Here is a 24,279-nt window from a genome sequence, read left to right on the forward strand (position 1 = left end):
ACTGCCACACGGAAGACACTTCCCGTCCTGGGTCCTCCTGCCCTCTGGCCAATGCCTGCCCCTCCATTGACGAAGGCCCCGAGCCATCATGGCTCCCACCTTGTTGCAGCTGCTGCTGTGCCTCTGCCCGTGCCCTGGCTCTTGCTGCCTGCACATCCTCCTCCGGCTGGGGTGCAGTTGTTGAGGTGGCCACCCCTGCTGGACGTCCGACTCCCGACTGTGGCAGGGATGTGTCCTCCACCAGCCTGGCCGCACGGTCAGAGGCAGCTCCACAGGGCACCCAGGTGACACATGGGTGGGAAGATGGCACGGAGTACGACTGGCGCATAGGGGGTTCAGTTGAGGAGGGGGTCGGAACAAGGCCCAGCAAACGGAGGAATCCGGCCCTGGTGACCTGTCCCAGTAGGTTGACGTGGTCAACGAGCCATTCGAGACGACATGCAGTCTCCCCATGAAAAGACTGCATTTCGCCTCGCATGGCCCGTTGACGCAACGCCACACCACCCAGGAAAGGCTCAACCCGGTCCCGGATAGCCACGTCCGCAGGCAGAGGAAGGCCAGTTGTCGTAAGCTCATCCCCTGCCTGAAAACGGGTCTGGACGTGGGTATCCCTGCTGGTGCAGGATGATGCAGTCACAGGATCGGGGACAGGATTAAACACAGGCACCTCCGCGGCGGCCTGTGCTGCCTCCTGTCCCTGCCCCTGCACTGCACCACTAGCACCAGTGGAATCCCCACCTCCAGACCCCATCTCTGTCCCTTGCACGGCCTCCTCCTCCACCAAACCCCCCACCAACCTGGATGACTCAGTGCCATCTTCCTCCGTCGGGCCCAGTGGGGTCTCAGCTGCCCCTTCTGCTGCTGAGGAGTCCAACTCCGACCTCCGCCTCTTGGACCTCCCCTCGGCAGCTGGGACCTGGGACGTGGCACCGGACTCCTCACTCCCCGATGAGATGACAACCTGGGAGGGGAGCCGGGCCTTGCATCTTCGGCTGGCGGTGCGATCCCTGCCGCTGTGCTCCACAGCACCCTCTCCTCCCTCTTCATCAGTCGACGCTGCAGACAGGGAGAGATAGGACACAGGCATCATGCACTGTACAATGGACTCATACACACATGACAGTTGCACACGAGTGTCATTGTCAAACTTCAGACATGGCATCAGAATCCCCAACACACATGTCATTTCAAATCACACACATGAGCTATTCAACAGCCATATCGCAACAGCCAGCACCATCCAGACACATACAACAGCATGAGCAGGCAAAGGTGAGCCAGACATCACATGAGACACAGGGAGTGCACTAGACATGCACACACGCCACCACACTTACATGCATGTGTACACCTCCACCAAGTGTCGCAGTGATGAGATCGGCATCCATGTCACATCTGGCAATCAGTCTTCTACATATCAGTGTCACATGCATCCATGTTGCATAACAGTTGCACACTTGTCAGATACACATACATGCACATGTACACAGTGCAGATACATGCAGCTGGAACCAACATCCACGTGTGCCACCACAACCTTGACAACTGACATACACAGTCATTCAAACATGTGTGCTCACACATCTGCATTTGGCCTGCATGCTTACCCACAAATACACCATCCATGTGTCTAACACATGAAAGGACTCGCATGTGTCAGCCTCACGGCCCTGTACATACACATCCATACATGGCCCTACAAAACCACATGTGCAACCTGCACACTACTGGCACACCCCACACGCACAGCTTCCAATCAGTATGCATGTACACTTACCGCTCGACTCCAGGCGGGTGTGCCTCTCAAGGACCTGGACGTGGAGTGCTGGGCATACGCATTCCAGGACCCTCATTTGGTCTTCCGACAGGTGGCCCCGGTGCCCCTTAGCATCCACTGCCTTCAAGAGGCGCCGGGCCTTGTTGAGGGTCCTGGACCTGAAGTCCTCCCAGCGCTTCTTGACATGATGGAATTCGTGGACTGCCACCCCCTCCGCGTTGATGGCAGTCACGATGTCTGTCCAGATCCTGGTCCGTCCTTCCTTGTCGGCGCGCGACCTTCCGAAGAGGGTATCATACTGCCCCAGGACTTGCTCCACCAGGACACCAACTTCGGTGGGAGTGAAGCTGGTGGGCCTCTGCCTCTCTGGCTGGGGGTTGCCAGTGCCGCCAGATGGTGTAGTGCTGGACATGGCAACCCCAGAGGCAGGAGTGGGTGGGCAACTGGGTCCTGGGGCTGGGCTGTGGAGCGATGGAATCCCAGTCGGGAGTCTTCGGTTCCAGCAGGGGTGGTCACAGCAACAGCACCCCTGGCTGACGTGAAGGCAGCAAATGGCAGGGCACGTGGGCAGCAGGCAGTCAGGCAGCAGCAGATGGCAGGTGGGAGCGTGCTCGGGGCTTTGGGGGGCAGTAATTCGGCCTTCTGGGCAGGAGCGCGGTCTTCCGTGTGTGAACCCGTGGCCAGCTTGATACGGAGTGATTTGGCATGTGAAAATCTTGCACGTCAGCGTGTAATTCGAGGAAAGGCCCTTAGCGCGTAAGCGCGTCAGTGCACGTACACGATTTCATTGGACCAAAGGCCCTTAGTGCGTAAGCGCGTCTGTGACGTAACGCGCGTGGGTGTTTCCCCTCATAGCACGTGATGACAGAGCACACGTGGAAAAGCTGCACGTTCGAGTGTCAGCGCATGTAATTAGAGGAAAGGGCACGTACACGCGTAAGTGACGTGTACGTGTGGGCCGGTTTAAAAGGTGCGTGTAGGATGCCATTTACTTGTACGTGCTTTATGTGGAGAGCAAGTGGGTAGATTCTGGACTTCTTGTCAGTTCACACGCGATTACTTCACAGCGTTTCAAGTTCGTACTCCCTGTTACCTCTGACAGCTTTTATTTTTCTACTTTTTTGGGCCTGTTTCCTCAAACAGTGTTCACTTCTCCTTTTGTCCTGTCTCCTCAGACAGCATACAATTCTTCTTTTGGCGGGGGTGTTGCCAACGCGCACACACGCGTATTTGTCACGTTCTTTTTCCAGGCAGACGGTGAGTTCCGCACGTACTTAGCAACTGTGCTTGCCCCGTGTGTCGCATACCCCATCAGAGGTCATTGTAGGCTGCGTGTATCACGCGTACGCTTATTTTTGTGTTTATGGGTGCCACTGCGTAGTGCGGGTTCATTTTTCCACGCACGTGGTCTACGAGGGGTTGCGTGCACGTTTATTTTTGTTTTTGGGCTGCCAGTGCGTTGCGTGACCGTCATCATCCCCCAGGGGTCACAGACAGCCTTGTTAGAGCACTAGGGTACGAATTCCATCTAGTACCCTACCCCTTTGACCCCCAATTGCCCAGGACAATAGTTTACTGCTCCTCCCATACGCACAACAACATCAGTGCCATGGTTGGGAGGCGACCGAGCGGTAAGGGAGGCAAAGGTGGCCGACCTTCAAAAGGTGGACGTGGTGGGCGCGGTAGGGGACGTGGCCGGGATTTGCAGGGTGCCCCTATACCCCCATGTGTGGAGGACCACTCGGACACCCATGACCCCCCCCATGGTTGAGGGAAACGTGGCTGAGACCATCCCAGCTCAGCCCTTGTTGGACCAGCCCATTTTGGCACCTGACCTGGCATAGGATGACTCCCTGGCTGACTTCCAGGTCAGCAAGTCTAAGCCACGTGTGGTGGTGCAAGTTGTCACCAAGCCACGTGGATCTGGGGCAGCTTTGTCATCTGCTGCCCCAAGTATGCAGGGTGGTGAGGCTGCAGGGGCAGTTGCAGCTCCATCCGCCCCAGCTCTGACTCTCCCAGCCAGGACAGTGTCGGTCCTGGTCCATCATACTGATGTTCCCCTTGCCAACATCACACTTCAGACAATGCCTGCACCAAGTACTATGGTCAATGTGCATTCGCACACTCCAACAACCCAGTCCACCGGTGATTCTGCCCCTACTGACCAGAGCGGCGTTAGCCACTCTAGCTCCGCTCCACCTTCTAAAAAGAGGAAGAAGGGTGCTCTGGCACGACAGGCTGAGACCCCAGACACGGCTACACACTCCGGTACCTCAAGGAAGCCTTGCTTCAATGATTCCGAACTTGATGCACTTGTGAGCTATGTGTTGCAACATAGCCACGAAATGGTGGTTACTGCAGGGTCCAAGACCACACCTGGTCAACGTAAGGCACACTGGCAGACCATCGCCAATGACATAAGTACCCTTGGATTTGTGAGGCGCTCAGCTGATGATTGCTACAAGCGGTGGAACGACCTGAAACGCAGAGCAAAGAACAAGCTGGCCTCAAGTCATGCCGCTACTCTGGTGACTGGCGGTGGGTCTCCACAAGAGGACAACAAACTCACTGAACATGAGTCTGTTGCTGGGTTCTTCGTCACAGAGGAACAGATCCGAGGTGTGGGAGAACTACCCGATTATGACACATTGTCCGGTGAGTGCCCATGCATGTGTGTGTAATGCATGTGTATGTGGTTTGGGTGACAGGTTCTGATTGAGTGGCAGGTGAGGGTATGTGTGACTGAGTAGTATGGGTCACCCATGTGCTTCATCCAAAACATTCTGCGGACTTGAATTTGGGTGTGACAGTATCCCTTCTGCCCACAGTAGTAATTTAGCGCAACATTACGGCAGTTGCCCTTGAGGTGGCATCATGCAACAACATTGTTTGTATTTTTCAGTGTTCTTTCAGGCTGATTGTTTCAATTCTCCCACTTTTGCAAAACATTCCTCAGCCCTATTGTGACATATGTGACATGCGTCTGTCATTGAAGAACCCCACATTGTCCCACATGTGTCACCTTGGTAGTTGAATGATTTGACCATTCAGGCTGAATGAGTATTGTCCTGATCACATGATGTTTTTGGGCCTGTTTGAATGTGGAACATGCTAGTTGTTTCCTGTCATGTTGAAGTGCACAACCATTGATGTGTACATGGCCCTGCAACCACTGTATTTTTGTACACTGGATGTGTCGCAGTGTGTGGCACATGGCGTATCTTTTCACACTATGTGGCATTTTTCATCTCTTCATGTCCATCTCACATGGATGGGTGACAGTACTCATTCACTGACATATGGATGTACTTGTGGAATGTACCATGGCTATGGTACATGCCATCTGTGTGATGGCATGTGTCATTTATGTGTATAGGACATGCCACTCACAGGCCAATGTGTGATGGCAGTGCTACCCAGCATGCAGCAAATGTGTTGCTCTTCCATCTTGGTGTCATCAGTGTCTGACTTTTGCCTCCCCTTCCAACTCTGTGACAGTGCATGCATGGGAGGGTTATAGTCATGTTGGACATGTGTAAATCATGTACTGGTTCTGTAGCTTGTCAGGCCTATTTGTGTGCTATGGTGCTAATGCCTGTTTCCATTTTTTGTCTTTCATGTTTTTGCAGGGGATGACGCACTTGATGCTGTTGAGGTTGAGGAGATGGTGCAGACCCAGGAGGAACCTGAGGCACAAACCGGCCACCAGTGGGGGACGTGGTGTGGTGGTGGGTGATTCTGTCCAGGGGTGTCTCTGGGTGCACCTCCCCAGACCTCTATTCAGGTGTTGATTCGGATGATGAGACCTATGTGGCGTCGCAGGTAAGTGTTTCTGGAAGGGGTTCTGTTCTGTCCAACCCACCTGCACCAGGGGTAGAACCCTCTATGGGGATGTCAGTGTTGGTTAGTCAGCCTTTGGCGGTTACGGGTGCAGGGTCACACTCCAAAACATCTGATCCTGTTCCTGGGCCAGCAGATCAGAGGGGGAATGCATTCCTGCAGCCTCAGGCAGTGCCGGCACAGCAAGGCACAGATCGCCTTGGCCCAAACAGGTGTGGTGCCCGCCGACGTGGTGGCCGTACGCCACCAGGCAATACCGCATGGGAACAATCCATTTACGGTATGGCAACCCAACAGGCAGCATCAGTTGAGATGATGGCTCAAGCAATGGAGAGGGTGGCCACTTCCATTGTCCCCCCCTGAAAGGAAGATGGAGCAACTACAGCAGGCAACAGACTCCATTTGCCAATCACACAGGGAGGACATGTTGACGTCCAACAGGGACAGACGGGCGGCACTGGAGTCTCTACGCCAATCGATATCAATAGAGTTCCAGGGCCACAGGGAAGCCCTGAGGGTAGAACTCCATCACCTCAGGGAGACTCTTGTTGACCTTGAGACTTCCACTAACTTGAGGACAGAACAGCAGCTGGAGCGGCTCACACATTCGCTCTCAGCTGAGATGCAGGCAACTCGGGAGGAGATCCGGGCATCACGTCAGGTGCTGCATGGGGATCTCTGCACTATAATCCTCCAGAACGAGACCTTCCACACCCGCATGCTTGCTGCCATGGAGGACCATACCAGGGCTTTGCGTGGGCTGCCTCCCATAGCACCACCACCTCCTGTGGCAGCAGCAGAGGGTAATGAGAGCGACAGCAGCAGTTCTCCCACATTGGCATAGCCGTGCAGGCCATGAGCCCATGGAGGTGTTTTTTTTTCCCAGCATCCACACAGGCGGCTGTTGGTGCGCACCCTGTCCTCAGACCTCCTGGGTGGCCTCCCCCACCCCGGCCCCCACATGGCCATTTTTGATTTTTGATTTTTTTTTGACAGTGTGTTGCCTTGTGTGGCTCCCGTGGGCATCCACTGTATTCCGGCTGGGCACATGCAGGCTTGTCCTGAGTTTGGGTTCGATGCTTGGGTTCGTGAGACACACACCCCCCCTGCTTCCCGTTTCCATGGGCTTGCAAAGGGTGTGACCAAGTGACAGTGATGTACACAGTGATGTTGGGCTCCCATGAGCTGTATGGGCAGTCTGTAGTCAATACTGTGTAGACATTCCTTGTGTATATTGTTGTTGTATTGTACACTGCACGTTGGAATTATGTATGCTTCTGCTTCCATGTCTCCCTCTGAATTTGCAGGTTCATTCCTCATGTCTTCACAAGGCCGTCTACTTTGGAAATGGAGTTCATGTTGTATGCAGTACACAGACAAGTTTTGAAGCCTGCAAGACTAGAGTTGGAAGGGGGCGATGTGGTGGCATATTCAGGTTGTAAGACTACGACTACTTTAACTTAGTACTGTCATGTTTTAGTTATGTTTGAGCTTGTGTAGCTGCATTGTATTGTTGGTAAGTATTTGGTCATGTGTGGTGTTAGTTCAACATTACTGGGAGCATATTGTGTGTGGCCAGTTTCCATTAGGGACACTGTACTTTGTGACACTTGTGTCAGGTTTTCGGGACTGCTTTGTTTGCTCTCACATAGCATGACATGCCATGGTGTGTTGGGTGGCGGTGCTGGGGAGGGGTTGGGTGACATGGCACTGTTCTCATGTTGTATTTTGCAAGGGGGTAATGCATTTGGCAGCTTATGTGTCTGTTACACAGCATTGGTGGTGTTTCTGTAGGTAGGGATGCACACATTGTGACACTTCCAGGTGACCAATCTCAGGCTGGTATGGTTGTGACGGTTGACTGTCCCTTATGTCATCATCGATTGTCAGCTGGTATGTGGCAGGGCTGTGTGTACTCCACAGGGGTGTGATTCCAAGTGAAGTAATTAGCCACAAGCTGTGTTCGGGCTGCCTCACCCCGTGCCCTTTCCCCTCCCATGCGCAGCAGGCGTGCATGTGGTTGGGGATGTGGGGGCACCACCATGTCTACCGGCAGGCCCCGGCGTGTTGCAACGTTGTGCAGGACACATGCTGCCACTATGATCCTGCACACTCCTGAGGGAGCGTATAACAGCTGCCTGCCAGAACGGTCAAGGGAGCAAAAGCGTGACTTGAGCACTCTGAATGTGTGCTCCACTATGCCCCGGGTTGCAATATGGGCTGTGTTGTATCTTACCTCGGGTGGCGTGGTGGGGTTCCGAATTGGCGTCATCATGTGGGTGCTCAGAGGGTAGGCACTGTCCCCTGGGGAGGTGGTGATGGGTATCATTAGTAGGGTTGTGACATTACTCAGTATCTGGCATGCATGCATGTGCTGTGGCATTTATACTCACCAAGCAGCCATGTATCGCCATGCCGCCCAGCTTCTAGGTCCCGGTTTAGGGTTAACATTCTGTAAATGAAACTGTCGTGAGTGGACCCTGGATAGTTGGCATATACTGAGGTGATGATTCCCTTGGCATCACATACTACCTGCACGTTGATGGAATGCCAGTGCTTGCGGTTTCTATAGATGTGCTCTGATGCCCTGGGGGGACGTAGAGCCACATGGGTGCAATCAATGGCACCTAGGACTTTGGGGAATTGTGCCATCCCGTAGAAATCCTGGACAGCAGCCTGCCTTTCTGCAGGTGTTCTGGGCAGGTATATGTGCCTGCGGACTGATGGGCGTGCAGTCATGATGGCCAAGACCTGGTGTAGGCAGTGTGACATGCGTGTCCTGTGACACCCCCCCCCCCCCCACTATGGCACTTGTCCGCTGAAATGAGCCGGGTGCCAAAAAGTGCAGTACATTGAGGACCTTCTCCAGGGGGCTGAGTGCTTGGGAGCAGAGGGTGGGTGATGTGAGGTCATCCTCCCACTCACTGACCAGGTCGAGTATTATGTGAGGTGGAAACCTGTACCTCCCATACACCTGGTCATCAGGCATGCCAAAAAGGCTAGTTCTGGGTGTGAAAATTCTGCTGCTAGGAACGGTATGTTCATCCTGGCGTCTGAGCTTGCTTGTTTGCGCGCACTTTTATGCTGCACGGGTCCACGTACGCCTGATTCCTGCTGGCGTACGTGTTTCCGGATTAGCGCGTCTTTTTTGGCGCGTGCGTGTGGGCGTTCCGCGCATTTGCCTCCTGTACTTCCCCACCCACCCCAGTAATAAACGTACCCCGCTCGCTCAGGCCCAATCGTGTGTAAAACTTCCTGCGAGCCCCTGAAGTACATGTACCCCGCTCGGCCAGGCACAATCGCGTGTAAAACTTCCCGCGAGCCCCTGAAGTACACGTACCCCGCTCGCCCAGGCACAATCACGTGTGAAACTTCCCGCGCACCCCCGAAGTACATGCTATTTTTGACACAGCAGGTGTCCGTGTTTGTCGCGTACCCCTTTGCACGTCATTTGTCCTAGAGGGCCACAGTATGGGACATTCATCAGAGCTGTATATACAGGCTTTTTGTTAGCGTACATTTTTTTAATGCGCAGGGACGCTACCGCCTGCCTTCGTGTGGCGAACATGTGTTGATGTACATAGTTGACTTTTGGTTTGTGTCATGAGATCGCCATTTCACTGCTGGGGGGTGGGGGTGCAAGGGGACATGAGTGGGGGCCTGCTGGCAGGTGCCCTGCACTGCTGGGGGGTGGGGGTGCAAGAGGACATGAGTGGGGGCCTTCTGGCAGGTGCCCTGCACTGCTGGGAGGTGGGGGTGCAAGGGGACATGAGTGGGGGCCTGCTGGCAGGTGCCCTGCACTGCTGGGGGTTGGGGGTGCAAGGGGACATGAGTGGGGGCCTGCTGGCAGGTGCCCTGCACTGCTGGGGGGTGGAGGTGCAAGGGGACATGAGTGGAGGCCTGCTGGCAGGTGCCCTGCACTGCTGGGGGGTGGGGGTGCAAGGGGACATGAGTGGGACATGGGTGGGGGCCTGCTGGCAGGTGCCCTGCACTGCTGGGGGGTGGTGGTGCAAGGGGACATGAGTGGGACATGAGTGGGGGCCTGCTGGGAGGTGCCCTGCACTGCTGGGGGTGGGGGTGCAAGGGGACATGAGTGGGACATGAGTGGGGGCCTGCTGGCAGGTGCCCTGCACTGCTGGGGGGTGGGGGTGCAAGGGGACATAAGTGGGGGCCTGCTGGCAGGTGCCCTGCACTGCTGGGGGGTGGGGGTGCAAGGGGACATGAGTGGGGGCCTGCTGGCAGGTGCCCTGCACTGCTGGGGGTGGGGGTGCAAGGGGACATGAGTGGGGGCCTGCTGGCAGGTGCCCCTCAGTGCTGGGGGGTGGGGGCGCAAGGAGACATGAGTGGGGGCCTGCTGGCAGGTGCCCTGCACTGCTGGGGGTGGGGGTGCAAGGGGACATGAGTGGGGGCCTGCTGGCAGGTGCCCCTCAGTGCTGGGGGTTGGGGGTGCTGGGGAACATGAGTGGGGGCCTGCTGGCAGGTGCCCTGCACTGCTGGGGGGTGGGGGTGCAAGGGGACATGAGTGGGGGCCTGCTGGCAGGTGCCCTGCACTGCTTGGGGATGGGGGTGCAAGGAGACATGAGTGGGACATGAGTGGGGGCCTGCTGGCAGGTGCCCTGCACTGCTGGGGGGTGGGGGTGCAAGGGGACATGAGTGGGGGCCTGCTGGCAGGTGCCCTGCACTGCTGGGGGGTGGGGGTGCAAGGGGACATGAGTGGGACATGAGTGGGGACCTGCTGGCAGGTGCCCCTAAGTGCTGGGGGTTGAAGGGGACATAGGGGGGGCCTGCTGGCAGGTGCCCTGCACTGCTGGGGGGTGGGGGTGCAAGGGGACATGAGTGGGGGCCTGCTGGCAGGTGCCCTGCACTGCTGGGGGGTGGGGGTGGAGGGGATAATGCGTTGGTGATCAGTAGTGCAAGCTGACATGTGGCTTGCCTGGGGGGCATGCCCATGGTGGATGGGCTGCCTGTGGGACATGACCAGGGGTGCAGGGTAGTCCCCTCTGGTGTGGGCTGCCTGCAGGGGCCGTGGAGGGTGTAGAGGGAACACCTGGGAGGACCCACACTGCCAATTCACGTGTAGGACTCCCCTGCACCCCCGAAATACACGTACCCCACTCGCACAGGGCCTGTCGCGTGTGAAACTTCCCGCGCACCCCCGAAATACACGTACCCCACTCGCACAGGGCCTATCGCGTGTGAAACGTCCCGCGAACCCCAGAAATACACGTACCCTGCTGGAATCGCGTGTGAAACTTCCCGCGCACCCCAGAAATACACGTACCCCGCTCGCCCAAGGCCAATCGCGTGTGAAACTTCCCGCGCACCCCAGATTTACACGTACCCAGGCCAATCGCGTGTGAAACTTCATGCGAACCCCAGGAATATACGCACCCCACTCGCACAGGGCCTATCGCGTGTGAAACTTCCCGCGAACCCCAGATTTACACGCACCCCGCTCGCCCAAGGCCAATCGCATGTGAAACTTCCCACACACCCCCGAAATACACGCACACGTTATTTTTGACACAGCGGGTGTTCGTGTTTGTCGCGTACCCCTTTGCACGTCATTTGTCCTAGAGGGCCACAGTATGGGACAATCATCAGAGCTGTATATACATGCTTTTTGTTAGCGCACATTTTGGCGCACATTTTTTTCATGCGCAGGGACGCTACCGCCTGCCTTCGTGTAGCGGACGTGTTTAGGTCTGTGCACGTCTTCGTCCGTGCGCTGGTTTGCCCTATTCGATTCCATGAATACGTGTTGTAGGCGAGCGTGTGGGCTTCCGCGCACTTGCTTCCTATACTTCCCCCGTGACGCCCACATTTTCACGCGTTGTTCCCCATTCCGCGTGACATGCCCCGTGTTATGCCTACTTTTGTTATGTGCGCCGCGCTATGTGCGCTTTCGCTGTGGCCGTAGCGCACGCCGTTAGATGACCTGTGCGCCGGCGTGCGCCACGCAGATTTTCAGCGCACATCCCAGATTTTACTCACGCACGGACCTCCATGAATCGATGTGTGCGGGTTTTGCTGCGATTTTCGCACTTGCACTGCGATTCGCACGGTTTCGCACGCTTGCACGGGAATTTTCAGCGCACATTCAATCGGCCTCTTTATTTGCATGTTACACAATACGAAATCAATGCAAAATGAAAAGTGAACCTAACTCCAACCTCATCACCAGCTCGCCACAAATGACAGACCTTGCCCTAACCCAAACTCTTGCTCTAATCCTAACCTTAGCCTTTCCCTAACTGAAACTCTAACACTTACCCTAATGCATATTCTACCCTAACCCCTAGGTTATTCCTAACCCCTATCCTCGTACACCAACATAACCAGCCCTCCCCACCTTCCCATATCTATCTTTAACACTTACCCAAAGCATTACTCTATTAGCCCTAGCCTTACCATAACCCTACCCTAACACCCTGAAACTTAATCTATCCTAATGACTAACCAAACCCCATCACCAGCCCTGCAGCAACCACCCTGACCCTCATCTTCCCCCTAATTCTATCCATAATATTTACTCTAACCCTGGCAATCACAACCCCACAAAAACCCCTTGTACCTTAAAAATGACCCTAGCAGCACTACATTTTTGGCTACTTTTCAGCTGGGTTTTATACTACGTTTTGCTTGCTTATTTTCTCACTGCAGAGGTATTTTCAGCACAACGTTTTCACTGACTACATTTTTGCTGGCAAGGTTTTCCCTGTATACCGGTTGACTCTGCCTTCATATTCAGTTACAGCGCCACTTGTCCTTGAGCAGGTTATGTAAAGTCCTCTCGATGAGGTTATATGCACTAATAAGATTGATGTTCAAATTGGTTACCCTCACCCTGGGGTTACGTTATCACAGTACCCCTACATTTCTCACCCCACCCCTTTTGCCTTTGTTTGCCAAGTATTAACTAAACGATTTAGCACTTAAGTACTGCCTCTTGGACCCGTTTCAACGCCAAAAATGTATAATCACCTTTTTACATTTCTGTCTAAATATGAACTACTTTTATGAACCTGCATCTGTGCCTCTCTTTCAGGTCTTTGACCCCAATGAACTACAAGACCGTGCATCTGTCGTCCTACTAAGACTGCCCAGCAGAGATACCTGTGCTCTACTCAAGCGAAGACTTTCCGAATAATGAATGGTGGAATTAAAAAAAAAGAAATTCACAATAAACCGGATCCATAGAACGATCGATCACATCTCATTTAAGACCAAATTCTTTCCTAGATGCTAACATTTGTAAATAAATATTCTGGTACACTGATCTCGGCTGTTATTGTTCATACATGTCACTAGCAATGTATGAAAGTGCACTTTACCTGCCCATGACTGGCTCTGTATTTCATGGCTTTAAAGCGGCCTTAGAGGCACTGGCCTCTTAATGCACCACATGCCTTCTGTGACACCAGGCAGGCGCTGAACCTGCTGCATGCCAACGAATACAAACGTATCCCTGCATTTTCTATTCTTTAGTTTGTTTTATCTCAAGCAAATGTTTTGTTTATATAGTTCATCACAAAACAGTCATAGCAGTAACGTAAAGCCAAACGCACCGTGGAAGCTTTTACTTGTCTATACAAAACGTTTAACTCACATTTTTTGTTATTCCTTTGTAACCCATTCCTTCTCTCTCCTGTTCCCAATGCATTCCCATTCTGTATCTCTGAACTACGTATGATGTTGAACCCCCTCACTGTAATAGTTGCAATCGTCCGTGCATCTGCAACCAAGAACTTCATTTTGTGTTCCTTCCAAAGCTCACTAATCCTAATTACAGGGTCCTATTAATTAAGAATAACTGCCCTGAGCTTTGCTTCGGTCCATAAATTGGGCTTCTGAGCTTTTAATGAGGAGGAGTGCCCGAGAACATGAATAATAATTCTGTTAGCACCCAGCTGTACGGTCGGATGCTGAAGGCAGGCAGTGCATTTCTGCTGCAATGAGGTTGCCACATGGCTGCCGAGCAACAGATGGCTGCAGGAGTACTTTTCAGTCCATGCTACCTATAAGCCGAAACTATTGCATTAGAGTACAGACAGGTGGAAATAGCATATGAGGAGGGCATATGTAAGGTGTACATGCCCTTTGGTAGCAGCAATGGGTGTGAGCCTAGCCTGTAAGTGAAATGAATGAATGACGGAATGACTAAATAGCAACCTGTGTGGAGCAGCAGATGGGCACACACCTAACCCCGCACATGCGCGTGTCGTGCAAATCCGGGGATATTATTAGTGAAAATAAACACCAACCTATGCCTTCATGAGGATGAATAAGAGAGCCGGCCTCCAGAACCACATTCATGTGGAGAGAAAATATGACAATGTCCTTCTTAGGGACAGGTTATGTATAAACGTTCTCTTAGCATAGACTAAATGCAAAGAACAACAATGAATGATCAGCCCTGGGTCAGGGCAGCCTTTATATCATAACTATTAAATAAATAAATACCATAGATTTGTATTACTATTTAGCAAACAGTGCAAGATACATATGTCTCACCAACTTCCCATTAAATGGGAAGAAATAACATCAGCTCAATTTATTTTCTACAGATTTCTGGTTAGAAATGATATATACATATATACGAGAATAAGGATCAATACACAGCCATAGGTACCAAACATTCCCTTCACTCTGTTGTTGGTTTTCAGCCCCCGGATGAATCAGTAGACCAACTTAAACCTCCTCTGGTAGCTGCAGTCTACCACACACACACACACACACCAAATAATAACACATATAACAAACACAGGAACATAAAACAGGAATGACACTTCACTTTTTTCGGCCAACACCTCCCCTGGCCCTGGGAGGTAAAACGTTTGCCCGAGTCTCTATGACTGAGGCGCATAAGCCTCGCAGAATAGTGAAACGGTGGTGGGGAACTCTACCAGACAGTAAATACTATATTGCTGTCATGCCAAATTATGCAGGGGAGAAAGCACTGAAAATTCACTGCAAAAGACCCCCTGGCGCATACTGCGATATGACCTGTTTATCTCTCTCTCTGTTTTGTTTTTCTTTAGCCACCCTCTGAAAACACATGAGCGAGAACTAACGCGTGCAGGAATATACTTTACTGGATGATCCCCTCCCACGCCCTTTGGAAAACATGGCTTTAAGTTAACCTCTTTTCTGATTTAAATCCAACATGAAACATGTGCTAAAGTGATGGTTCAACACAAAGAGAAAGAACTATGACATCACGGCAGATCACCCAGCTTTGCCCGCTGTAAAATAATGAATCAGCCAACGTGAAAATGTCCCCAGCTGAATTCCCCACAATGATTAAAAGGAGCAAGGCACTCACTCGTTTGTTATTCTTCTCTGTTGCCAGAGAATGAAATGGTGCTTTGTTTTCATGTCTTTCTTCTACTATGATGCCACTCGAAAATGTGGCATGCCACATTACAATAACAACGGATCAAACCATTTACTGGAGTGCCGTTTTGTTCTTTTTTTATTTTTCTATTAATTGAATCCAAACCGTTGCAACAACACCCTGTCTCTTCTTACCTTTACCTGGGAAAGGTTCAAGATGGCCCAGGGTTTACCGTCGTTGATGTAGTTGGCCTCAGCAGCTGGAGGCGGTAGACGCTGTTAGATACTGACACACCAACCACGACAACCCATAGAGGATGTCGGATTCTCTTTAAGGGTCTGCAAGCAAGTCTAGATTGAAAGGGTTTCTTCTCTCCACGTCCCCTTCCGAAAGGGAACTCTGGGCCTCATTACAAGTCTGCCCTTACGAAATCCGATTTTCCGGCATGTCGGTACCACTGTGTCCGGCAACCCGTGATGCAGGAAGCTCCGGTTGATTCCGTGTTGGTGTGCATGCGCATTGCAGCATGTTGGAAACGGCGGTACCGGCATGCCAGAAACACCATCAAAACCCCCCCCAAAATGACAACACTGTCGTTCTTGGTGCCGGTGACTCCGAATTCGGCAACACGGTCCCAGAGCCACCAACACCGGTAACAGCTGTGAGGCAAATACCATGACCGGAAATACACTGATCGACGGAACAGGAAATTTAGCCATTACTAAAACACAATCCATTACACTCCTCAAAGCACAGGCGACTTTCCCCACTCCTGACCACAGAAACTCCACCCTTACCATGACATTAATAGTCTGTAAGACCTGGAGGCGCAAACAATGCTTCAGTGAACCGGAGCTTAACATGTTATCGGACACCATAGTCCAGCATGCTGCAGAGCTCTTTGCAAACGACCAGTGCAGGTAGGCCCAGCTGCGCAAGAAGAGCATCTGGGAAGAGGTTGCCCAGAAAGTCTCTGTAGTCGGCACAACCCCCCGCACAGTGCGAGACTGCCATAAGAGGTGGGACGACCTGCGCTTGAGTGTGCACTCCCTCCTTCCAGTCCAGCACACACAGGGCATGGGCACAGGTGGCAGGCGTGCCTCTCCAATATGCCTACTGCCCTGGGAGGAGACGTGCAGCAGTGTGCTGCACCTCAAGGCCATCAAAGGGGTCGGTGCTGCGGAGGCCAGAGCCAGGACACCTGAAGAGGCTGGTGAGTACACATAACCCCAATGTAATATCAACCTCCCTGTCCACCCTGCACCCACTGCTGTATCAGCATATGACATGAATGTCAAGTGCATCATCCACAACACCAATAAAACCCTGCATGCCACCCCCCAAGAGACCAGCAACCTGGGTGCACACACCGACTTACACCCTCCCCCAAAACATCACTCATACCACTAATACATCTAGAACACAGCACAGGCACCCGCTACTGCCAACAGAACATGCTTCTGCTGTCGCTTAATCCCCCTGCCACAGCTTAATTTGTGGGTGCCCGCTGTGCTTCCCCTGGCACAAAATCACATCAGGGCTAAGCCCCTTCTCCACCCACAAATTACCAGCATCACACTCAAAGGAAACATGTGACTCCCTCGTCCCAGCCAGCCCGACCCATGAGCAGAAATGGCCACCTATCCCTGTAAGTGTTACAGGCAGCAGGCACATGCGGGCTCATCCATGGCACATCCCTCCCCAACCCAATATCACACAGCCCTTAGGCCACACCCCTAACACCGTACCCAGCAATTGTCAGTACACCACAACAGTATCTCCGGTACACCACCCTACCATGTATGGACATCACAAATCCATCGGCACAGTACGCATGACACAAGCATGTTTGCACCATGCCATGTCCCATGCCATGTCCCCGACACAACAAAGGCACACACAAGATAATGCATGAATCTTTGCCTCATCAATCCACACTGTTCACTGACAACCTGCCTTTCTGACACCCTCAGGCACATCATCTGACAATGAAGAGGCCCATCCAAGCACCTCAAGGGGCACCGGCCATCGATGCCGCCAGACCCAACAGACCACCACCACCTCCACCCAGGACTCCACAGCCTCAACAGGCACAACTGCCACCCCAGCTGCACCCATCGAGTCACCACCGGTCCCACAAGCTCAACCCATTGAGCCACCACCGGTCCCACAACTCAACCCATTGAGTCGCCACTGTCCAACAAGCTCAACCCATTGAGCCACCACCGGTCCCACAAGCTCCACCCACCCAGGCAGCCCCAGCTGCAGCAGTACCACCACCACCACTGCAGCCACATGCCCATGCGTGCATTGTAGAGGACACAGCAGACAACAGTGGAGTGGACACAGGGGAGGCCACCGACCACAGCACCAATGAGCCTTTGCTATTCAGCCCCATGGTCCCAATTAGCCCAGAATGCCGACCCTTCCCCAGTGTGAGGGAAATTGATGGGCAGACTCAGCCACATGAAATAACGGCAGGATGCCTTGACAGCCCTGGTGCAGCAGCACCTCAAGGAGGTGCAGCTGATGGGTGACAGCGTCCAGGCTAGTGGGCATCGTAATGCCTGTGCACTTGGCCGTTGTACATGAGCAATAGTACAGATGTCCAGGAGGGTACGGGAGGGGAACAGTGTAATGTAATCTATAGCCGAGACAATGGCTATGTTCCTCCAGGCCTTCCTACACCGACGGCCGACGGAACTTCTCCACGCACAATCCACCAGTACAACACCTACTAGTTCCGTGCAGAGCAGCCCAAGACAGCGTTCAATGCGGCGGTCTTGCTCGGCACACAGCCGCACGCCTGAACCGAAAAGGGGACATAAATAGTCCCAGGACACACATGTGCCCTGTCTGTGACTTGTGCAAGTCATCCTTGCAGAACATGACAGGAGTTGTGTAGAGACAGTTGGGGAGTGGGGAGGGATAGCTTGGGAGGGGGAGTAGGGAGGGATAGTTGGGGAGGGGTATTGGGAAAGGGTAGTATTGCCAGATTTTTATTCCACATTTGTAAATATTTTCATTGTACAAATTAGAGTTGGTGTTGCATAGAAATCATGACTGGACATTGCTTTGTGTAAGTAAGTGATTTATTTACTGTGCAGTGCCCAGTGCTGGCCTGTGTCACGTGCGTTTGTGAAGTGATCAGAAATAGTGGTAAATCAGTCCCTTGCGTGCAACACAGCCATCCATGCCATCACAGCGATGTGCATGTGGCAGTTCATCATCACTCTCATCCTCCTCTGCCTCTGGTGGGTGCATGGCCATGTCGGGGGGCAGTGCGATGTTACGCCTGATACACATGTTGTGCAAGATGGCAAAGGCCAGGACTATCTTTCCCACCTTCACAGGGCTGTTCATAAGTGCGCTCCCCCCCGATCTGCTCAGGCAGTCGAACCTTGCCTTTAACAGGCAAAATTTCTGCTCTATTTTGCAACGAGTACAGATATAGGCACGGTTGTATACCTGCTTGTGCTGGTTGTGCGGTTGCCTCACGGGGGTCATCAGCCATGGCATCCGGGGATATCCAGCATCATCTGCACGGGAGCAACAGAAAGTGTAGCATGTCATACTTGTGCCCGTATCATGTTGGTACAGTCTGTATAGTGTTCACTAAACAATGAAAAATTACACATGCTAATGGCTGGTTACGTAGCGTAGGATCAGGGTGATTTTAGGGATATATGTCTGCAGTCATCAACGTCAATGTAATGACAAGTGCTAAATGCAATTGTGGCTTGTCCAGGTGTAAGTGTACGGGTGCCATCACCAGGTGGCAATGGTTACCGGCCTGAATATTAGTCTTCGGCCTGACACAGCCGGTGTGCCGGGACTGCTGACCTAGTAGGCATGGCTGACATTAATCTGTGTTGAGATGAGATTATAATTTTGTTTCTTTATCTGTACATGCCTGAAGGCGTACTTGCATTCTGAGGTACATGACATGCTGCATGGGAGTGGTTGAACAGCATCACTGATTATGCAAAAATGATGATTGTGGACATATTCACAGAGAGATTCCATACAAGGAATTGGATGGATGGAGAAGGCGATGACAGCCTAATTATTGCCATGAAGCCAATAAGCGTTATCAATATGCGTGGTGTGTGTGTGTGGTGTGCTGTCGCTTTGACATGGCGCATTCACACCCACCATGATCTCTGATCCTTTCACTACAACACACCCACAAATGAGACTGGTGTGAGTTCTTGTGTTAAAATTCAATATTCCTATGATGGGCATGTCAAACAATCATAGATATGTGTGGGTAAAAATGTGAACTTCAGGTGATTTTGATGTGAGCACCCCATAGACCCAGGCCCTGCCTCACTGTAACATCTTGTTTTGGGCCTGCAGGGACCCCCTGCACCGCGTGCGCAGTGATTATCCGTGGCTCCCCACTTCCTGCTTCCCGAGCTGTTCCTGACCTCCCCTGCCCTGATTGGCTGATCTGTAGCTGAACCAAGGGAGGCCATAGGGCCTGCACCGCAGCTTTCTCTCTATTCTGCTGGCGATTTTGAGGTGAGCGCACCATAGACCCAGACCCTGCCTCACTGTAACATCTTGTTTTGGGCCTGCAGGGATCCCCTGCACCGCGTGCGCAGTGATTGTCCGTGGCTCCCCACTTCCTACTTCCCGACCTGTTCCCGCCCCTCCCCTGCCCACCAACACTGATTGGCTCTTCATCTTAAGTGACCCTCACAGGGCAGCCCTCTGCCTGTGCAGCCCTGCAGCTAAGAGCCCAAAGCAAAGAGCGGCTCCAACAGTAGCGGCTCCAGAAAGTGTCAGCAGGTGTCCGCAGGGGAAACAGATTGCCAGCCGTCAACCAGCAACTACTAGGACCAATACGGTAGGAGTGGCCTGGGCTGGGAGCAGAGCAATTACTCCGCCCTGGAACCCTAGCCGCTTAGCAAACACTGTAATTATTCCCCACTGCCGCCCTCTCTCCCACACCCTCAACCTAGATGTGCTTAGACTGATACTAGAATTGAATTGCTTGGTGTAGGCCTCTCTCCCACTATACAGGATCCTCAAATCTAGCTGTGTTTAGGAGTGTACCCAACTGTTCCAATTGAATCTCAAATCTAGCTGTGTTTATGAGTGTACTCAATTAATCTGTTAGGTGTAGGCCTTTCTCCCACTAGGAGAAATACTGGGTAAATCCCAAATTCTTTGTTTAAGGGGGATTGAGCGGTATAGGGACCACTTAAACAGTATATAGAACAGAACAAACTGCTCAATTACCCCTCTCTTAGTCCACCTAAAGGGATGGTCAGGGGAAAATTCAGATAGATTATCTATTTTATGTATCCAAATTACATATGAAACAAGAGATTAATGCCAGTAAAGTAAACAAAGTAAAAACACATTTTAATCAAATTATTCAGTACATGTAGTAGGTGCTTTCCACAAGACACCGCATACATTAAGGTAAGTAGTTAAAATTTAGAAAAGGAAAAAAAAAGTCCAGAAATATCACATTATATACTAATAGTGACTGTGGTTAGTGAGTGACATTCATGATTCATCACAACGACATAATATTTTTAAAGTGTTTATTATATTGCATTATGGGGGAGCACACTGGGTGCACAACAAAAGAAAAATTCTCTTGCAACCAAAAAGGCAAACGTTTTTTAGATGTCTGCGGGATGTCTAGATATGTTTCGGCTAACACATCAACACCGTCCCTGGTGGTCTGCTGTTTTTAGTGTAGCCCTCTTCAGGACAGTACATTGCTTTGATAGGTTGACAGGTGTGTCAAAAAGTCCCCAATTTGTCACAGTTTTGTTGAATACTGTGAAAAAAAACAAATATGAAAATGTGTATTAGTGACTGATCTGGAAAAAAGTCAGTTTCTTGTACTAAGTTAAAACATTGCAGTGTTAAAAACTTTTTGGCAGAGTTCATATGTAATGGGGCTGTTTTATTTCCCCTACAGAAAACTTTCCACTGACCTTTTAGTCTGTTGTGGTTGGACTAGAATGTTATAATTTTAGAAAAAGAGGAGATTTCTTCCTTTCTGTAGATTGCGTTATGCGATAATCTTTTCGAGTTCTGCTTCTCACTTTGTTCAAGGTTGATCAATTTGCAGAATAAATGACTCTCTTCTTTTTTAAGTGCTGTGATTCAGATGTTGTTACTTTTTAATATCTTGATTCTTGTTTTTTAATTGTTCGTTAGCCAGGACCTGTTTGTCAAAACACCACATGAGTTATTCAATTTCTTGTCCTTCCATTACTATGATCATTATAAAAGTTAGATCACTCGTGCACTAACCTCTTTATTTTTGGACGGCTTAAATGGACCTGTGGCGCTGTTATTTAGCTTAAAAAAAGGCAAATTACTTCAATTGCCAAAGGCTTTTTTCTTTTTCTTGATTTTATTGTCCGTCTTTTCCCTTGGAAAAAAAAACAGTTTCCACAGATTGTGGCTTATAGGGCTGAAGATGGTGACGCATGTCATTTTATCTGCAGTTGTTCTGTTCATCGGATGAAGGCATATTTCTCGATTTCTATTTTTAGCCCTTTTATATGCCATGTTTATTTGTTTTTTTGGATATCCTCGGATAAAATAATATCCCATTAAGAATGGACATTTCTTACCCCTCAGATCAGTGATTTGGGAAAGATTCAGTCTCTTCACTCACCAAAAATGGCCGACAAAATAAAACGAACATCGTTACGCAAGAAGCTCTAGCATTCCGCTACGTGACCATGTGACATTACACAACAACAGAAACGAAACAAAAGCAACCCCCCATCCTGAATCCAAGAATCGCTGGAGATAAAAGACCCACGAGTGATGGAATTGCGAGGACGCCGTGAACTATCGTAATGCTGAAAAAGGTAAAGACAACATCCTTTACCTTGAATTCCGCTTTCCCGCTGGCAACATCTATGCGATGAACACAGAGTCATTGTTAAAAACACCTCGAGCGTCTAATAAAAATGAAACATTCAGAGGGTAGAAAACACTCTGACTGTCTCCCTTTGCTTTGCAGCCAAGGGAAAAGACGGACGATAAAATCAAGAAAAAGAAAAAAGCCTTTGGCAATTGAAGTAATTTGCCTTTTTTGAAGCTAAATAACAGCGCCACAGCTGCATCTATCTGTCGAAAAAAAAAGAGGTTAGTGCACGAGTGATCTAACTTTTATAATGACCATAGGAATGGAAGGACAAGAAATTGAGTAACTCATGTGTTGTTTTGACAAACAGGTCCCGTCTAACGAAAAATTAAAAAACAAGAATCAAGATATTAAAAAGTAACAACATCTGAATCAAGGCACTTAAAAAAGAGAGTAATTTATTCTGCAAATTGATCAACCTTGAACAAAGTGAGAAGCAGAACTCGAAAAGATTATCGCATAACGCAATCTACAGAAAGGAAGAAATGTCCTCTTTTTCTAAAATAACGCTCTAGTCCGACCACAACGGACTAAAAGGTCAATGGAAAGTTTTCTGTAGGGGAAAAAAACAGCCCCATGCATATGAACTCTGCCAAAAAGGTTTTTTTACACTGCAATGTTTTAACTTAGTACAAGAAACTGAATTTTTTCCAGATCAGTCACTAATACACATTTTCGCATTTGTTTTTTTCGCAGTATTCAACAAAACTGTGACAAATTGGGGACTTTTTGAAACACCTGTCAACCTATCAAAGCAATGTACTGTCCTGAAGAGGGCTACACTAAAAACAGCAGAACACAAAAGGACTACTCAATTACTCTGTTAGGTGTAGGCCTTTCTCCCACTATACAGGATCCTCAAATCTAGCTGTATTTAGAAGTGTACCCAACTGTTCCAATTGAATCTCAAATCTAGCTGCGTTTAGGAATGTACTCAATTACTCTGTTAGTTGTAGGCCTTTCTCCCACTATACAGGATCCTAAGTCTAGCTGTGTTTAGAAGTGTACTCAACTGCTCCAATTAAAACTCAAAACTAGCTGTGTTCAGGAGTGGACCCAACTGTTCCAACTGAATCTCAAATCTAGCTGTGTCTGGACTGATACGAGAATTGCATTGTCAGGCCCTAACTGTGTCTCGGCGGTACTCAAATTGCATTGTTAGGTGTAGACTGCTCTCCCACTACACAGGACCCTGAAGTCTACCTGGGTGTGGTCTTGTGCTTATCTGCACCGTCGTGGGTGCCCTCACCCCGACTATAGAGGTCTCTCTGGCATAGTTAGTTATAGTCCCAAGTCCAAACTCAGTCAAACCTACTTAACACACTCCTAAAAAGGACTAGACCGTGAAAATATAGTATCAAACCCCACTATTGCCTAAGAGACCTATATAGACAGCAACCGAACGTAGCCCTACACAACCTAGTCTTACACCTCTCGACAACTGTACGCCCAGCACCCCAACCCACAACGCCTCAAGGATACATAGCCACCGCACCTGAAGAATAGACAACACAAAAGCACCCAAGCTTACTAACACAAGAAGAAACAGCGGTACTGCCATCACAAGGCATCGCAGTCAACCACCCAACCGGCATCTCCACACCGAGCTCCAAAATGCCCCGGACCAGGAAGGGGCGCAGAGAAAGAGCACAAGACAAGGCCACATTGGACATAGACGCATAAATCGAAATCACCCCTAAAGCAACAACTGCAAATGAAGGAAACACAACGCCAAAAAACGAAACTACCAGAAGGAACTCCCAAAAGGAAAAATCCTTTTATCTCACACCCTACCTCGTAACCAATCCGGAACATGGATACCCCAACGACACAGAGACATCAAGACACACAAAGAACAGCCTGAGACAACCAGGAAATAGACGGGGGCACCCAAGAAGAGTGTGGATAGACTCCAACCCCATCACCCCATACAACACAAGAAGAGAAGGACACCAACACCCATGACACACCGGACAAAAACAACAAAGCTCTAATAACCAACAACCCAAATATCAACCTATCTGACCAATTCAATGAAGAAGAAGCCTTTGCGGATCATCATAGAACCGACATGAATAGAGAAGCACCGATATTGAACAGCCAAGCTCTCAACCTAGCAGACCACTTCAATGAAGATGCAGCCTTCGCTGATCCTCATCCCCCCCCACTCAACCCCAATAAAGATGCACCGCAACCAAACAACTGCAAACCAAAACAAGGATCTACTAACAAGCAAAACCACACCAAAAAGATCCACTGCAATCTAATCAATGCTAGGTCAAAGTCCAAACACGCCACAGAAATATACGATCTGCTCTGCGACGGAGGGATCGACATCCTCTTTGTAACAGAAACATGGCTAGATGACAACTACAAGATCACCCTCAAAAACTGCCTGCCTGAAGACTTCAAATG

General features: G+C 50.6%; 1 protein-coding gene across 1 annotated transcript in view; it reads left to right on the top strand.

The window, feature by feature from the left end:
• CFAP96 (cilia and flagella associated protein 96) overlaps positions 1 to 12,896 on the top strand; it is a 321,028-nt gene extending 308,132 nt beyond the window's left edge. The window contains exon 8 of the mRNA XM_069631516.1: positions 12,666 to 12,896. Within this exon, the coding sequence (XP_069487617.1) occupies positions 12,666 to 12,714 (49 nt within the window). The 3' untranslated portion in view covers positions 12,715 to 12,896. The remainder of the gene's footprint in view (positions 1 to 12,665) is intronic.
• The last annotated feature ends 11,383 nt before the right edge of the window (positions 12,897 to 24,279 follow it).

This window comes from Ambystoma mexicanum, chromosome 6q (assembly GCF_040938575.1).
Source record: "Ambystoma mexicanum isolate Mex_15411 chromosome 6q, UKY_AmexF1_1, whole genome shotgun sequence".
NCBI lineage: Eukaryota > Metazoa > Chordata > Amphibia > Caudata > Ambystomatidae > Ambystoma > Ambystoma mexicanum.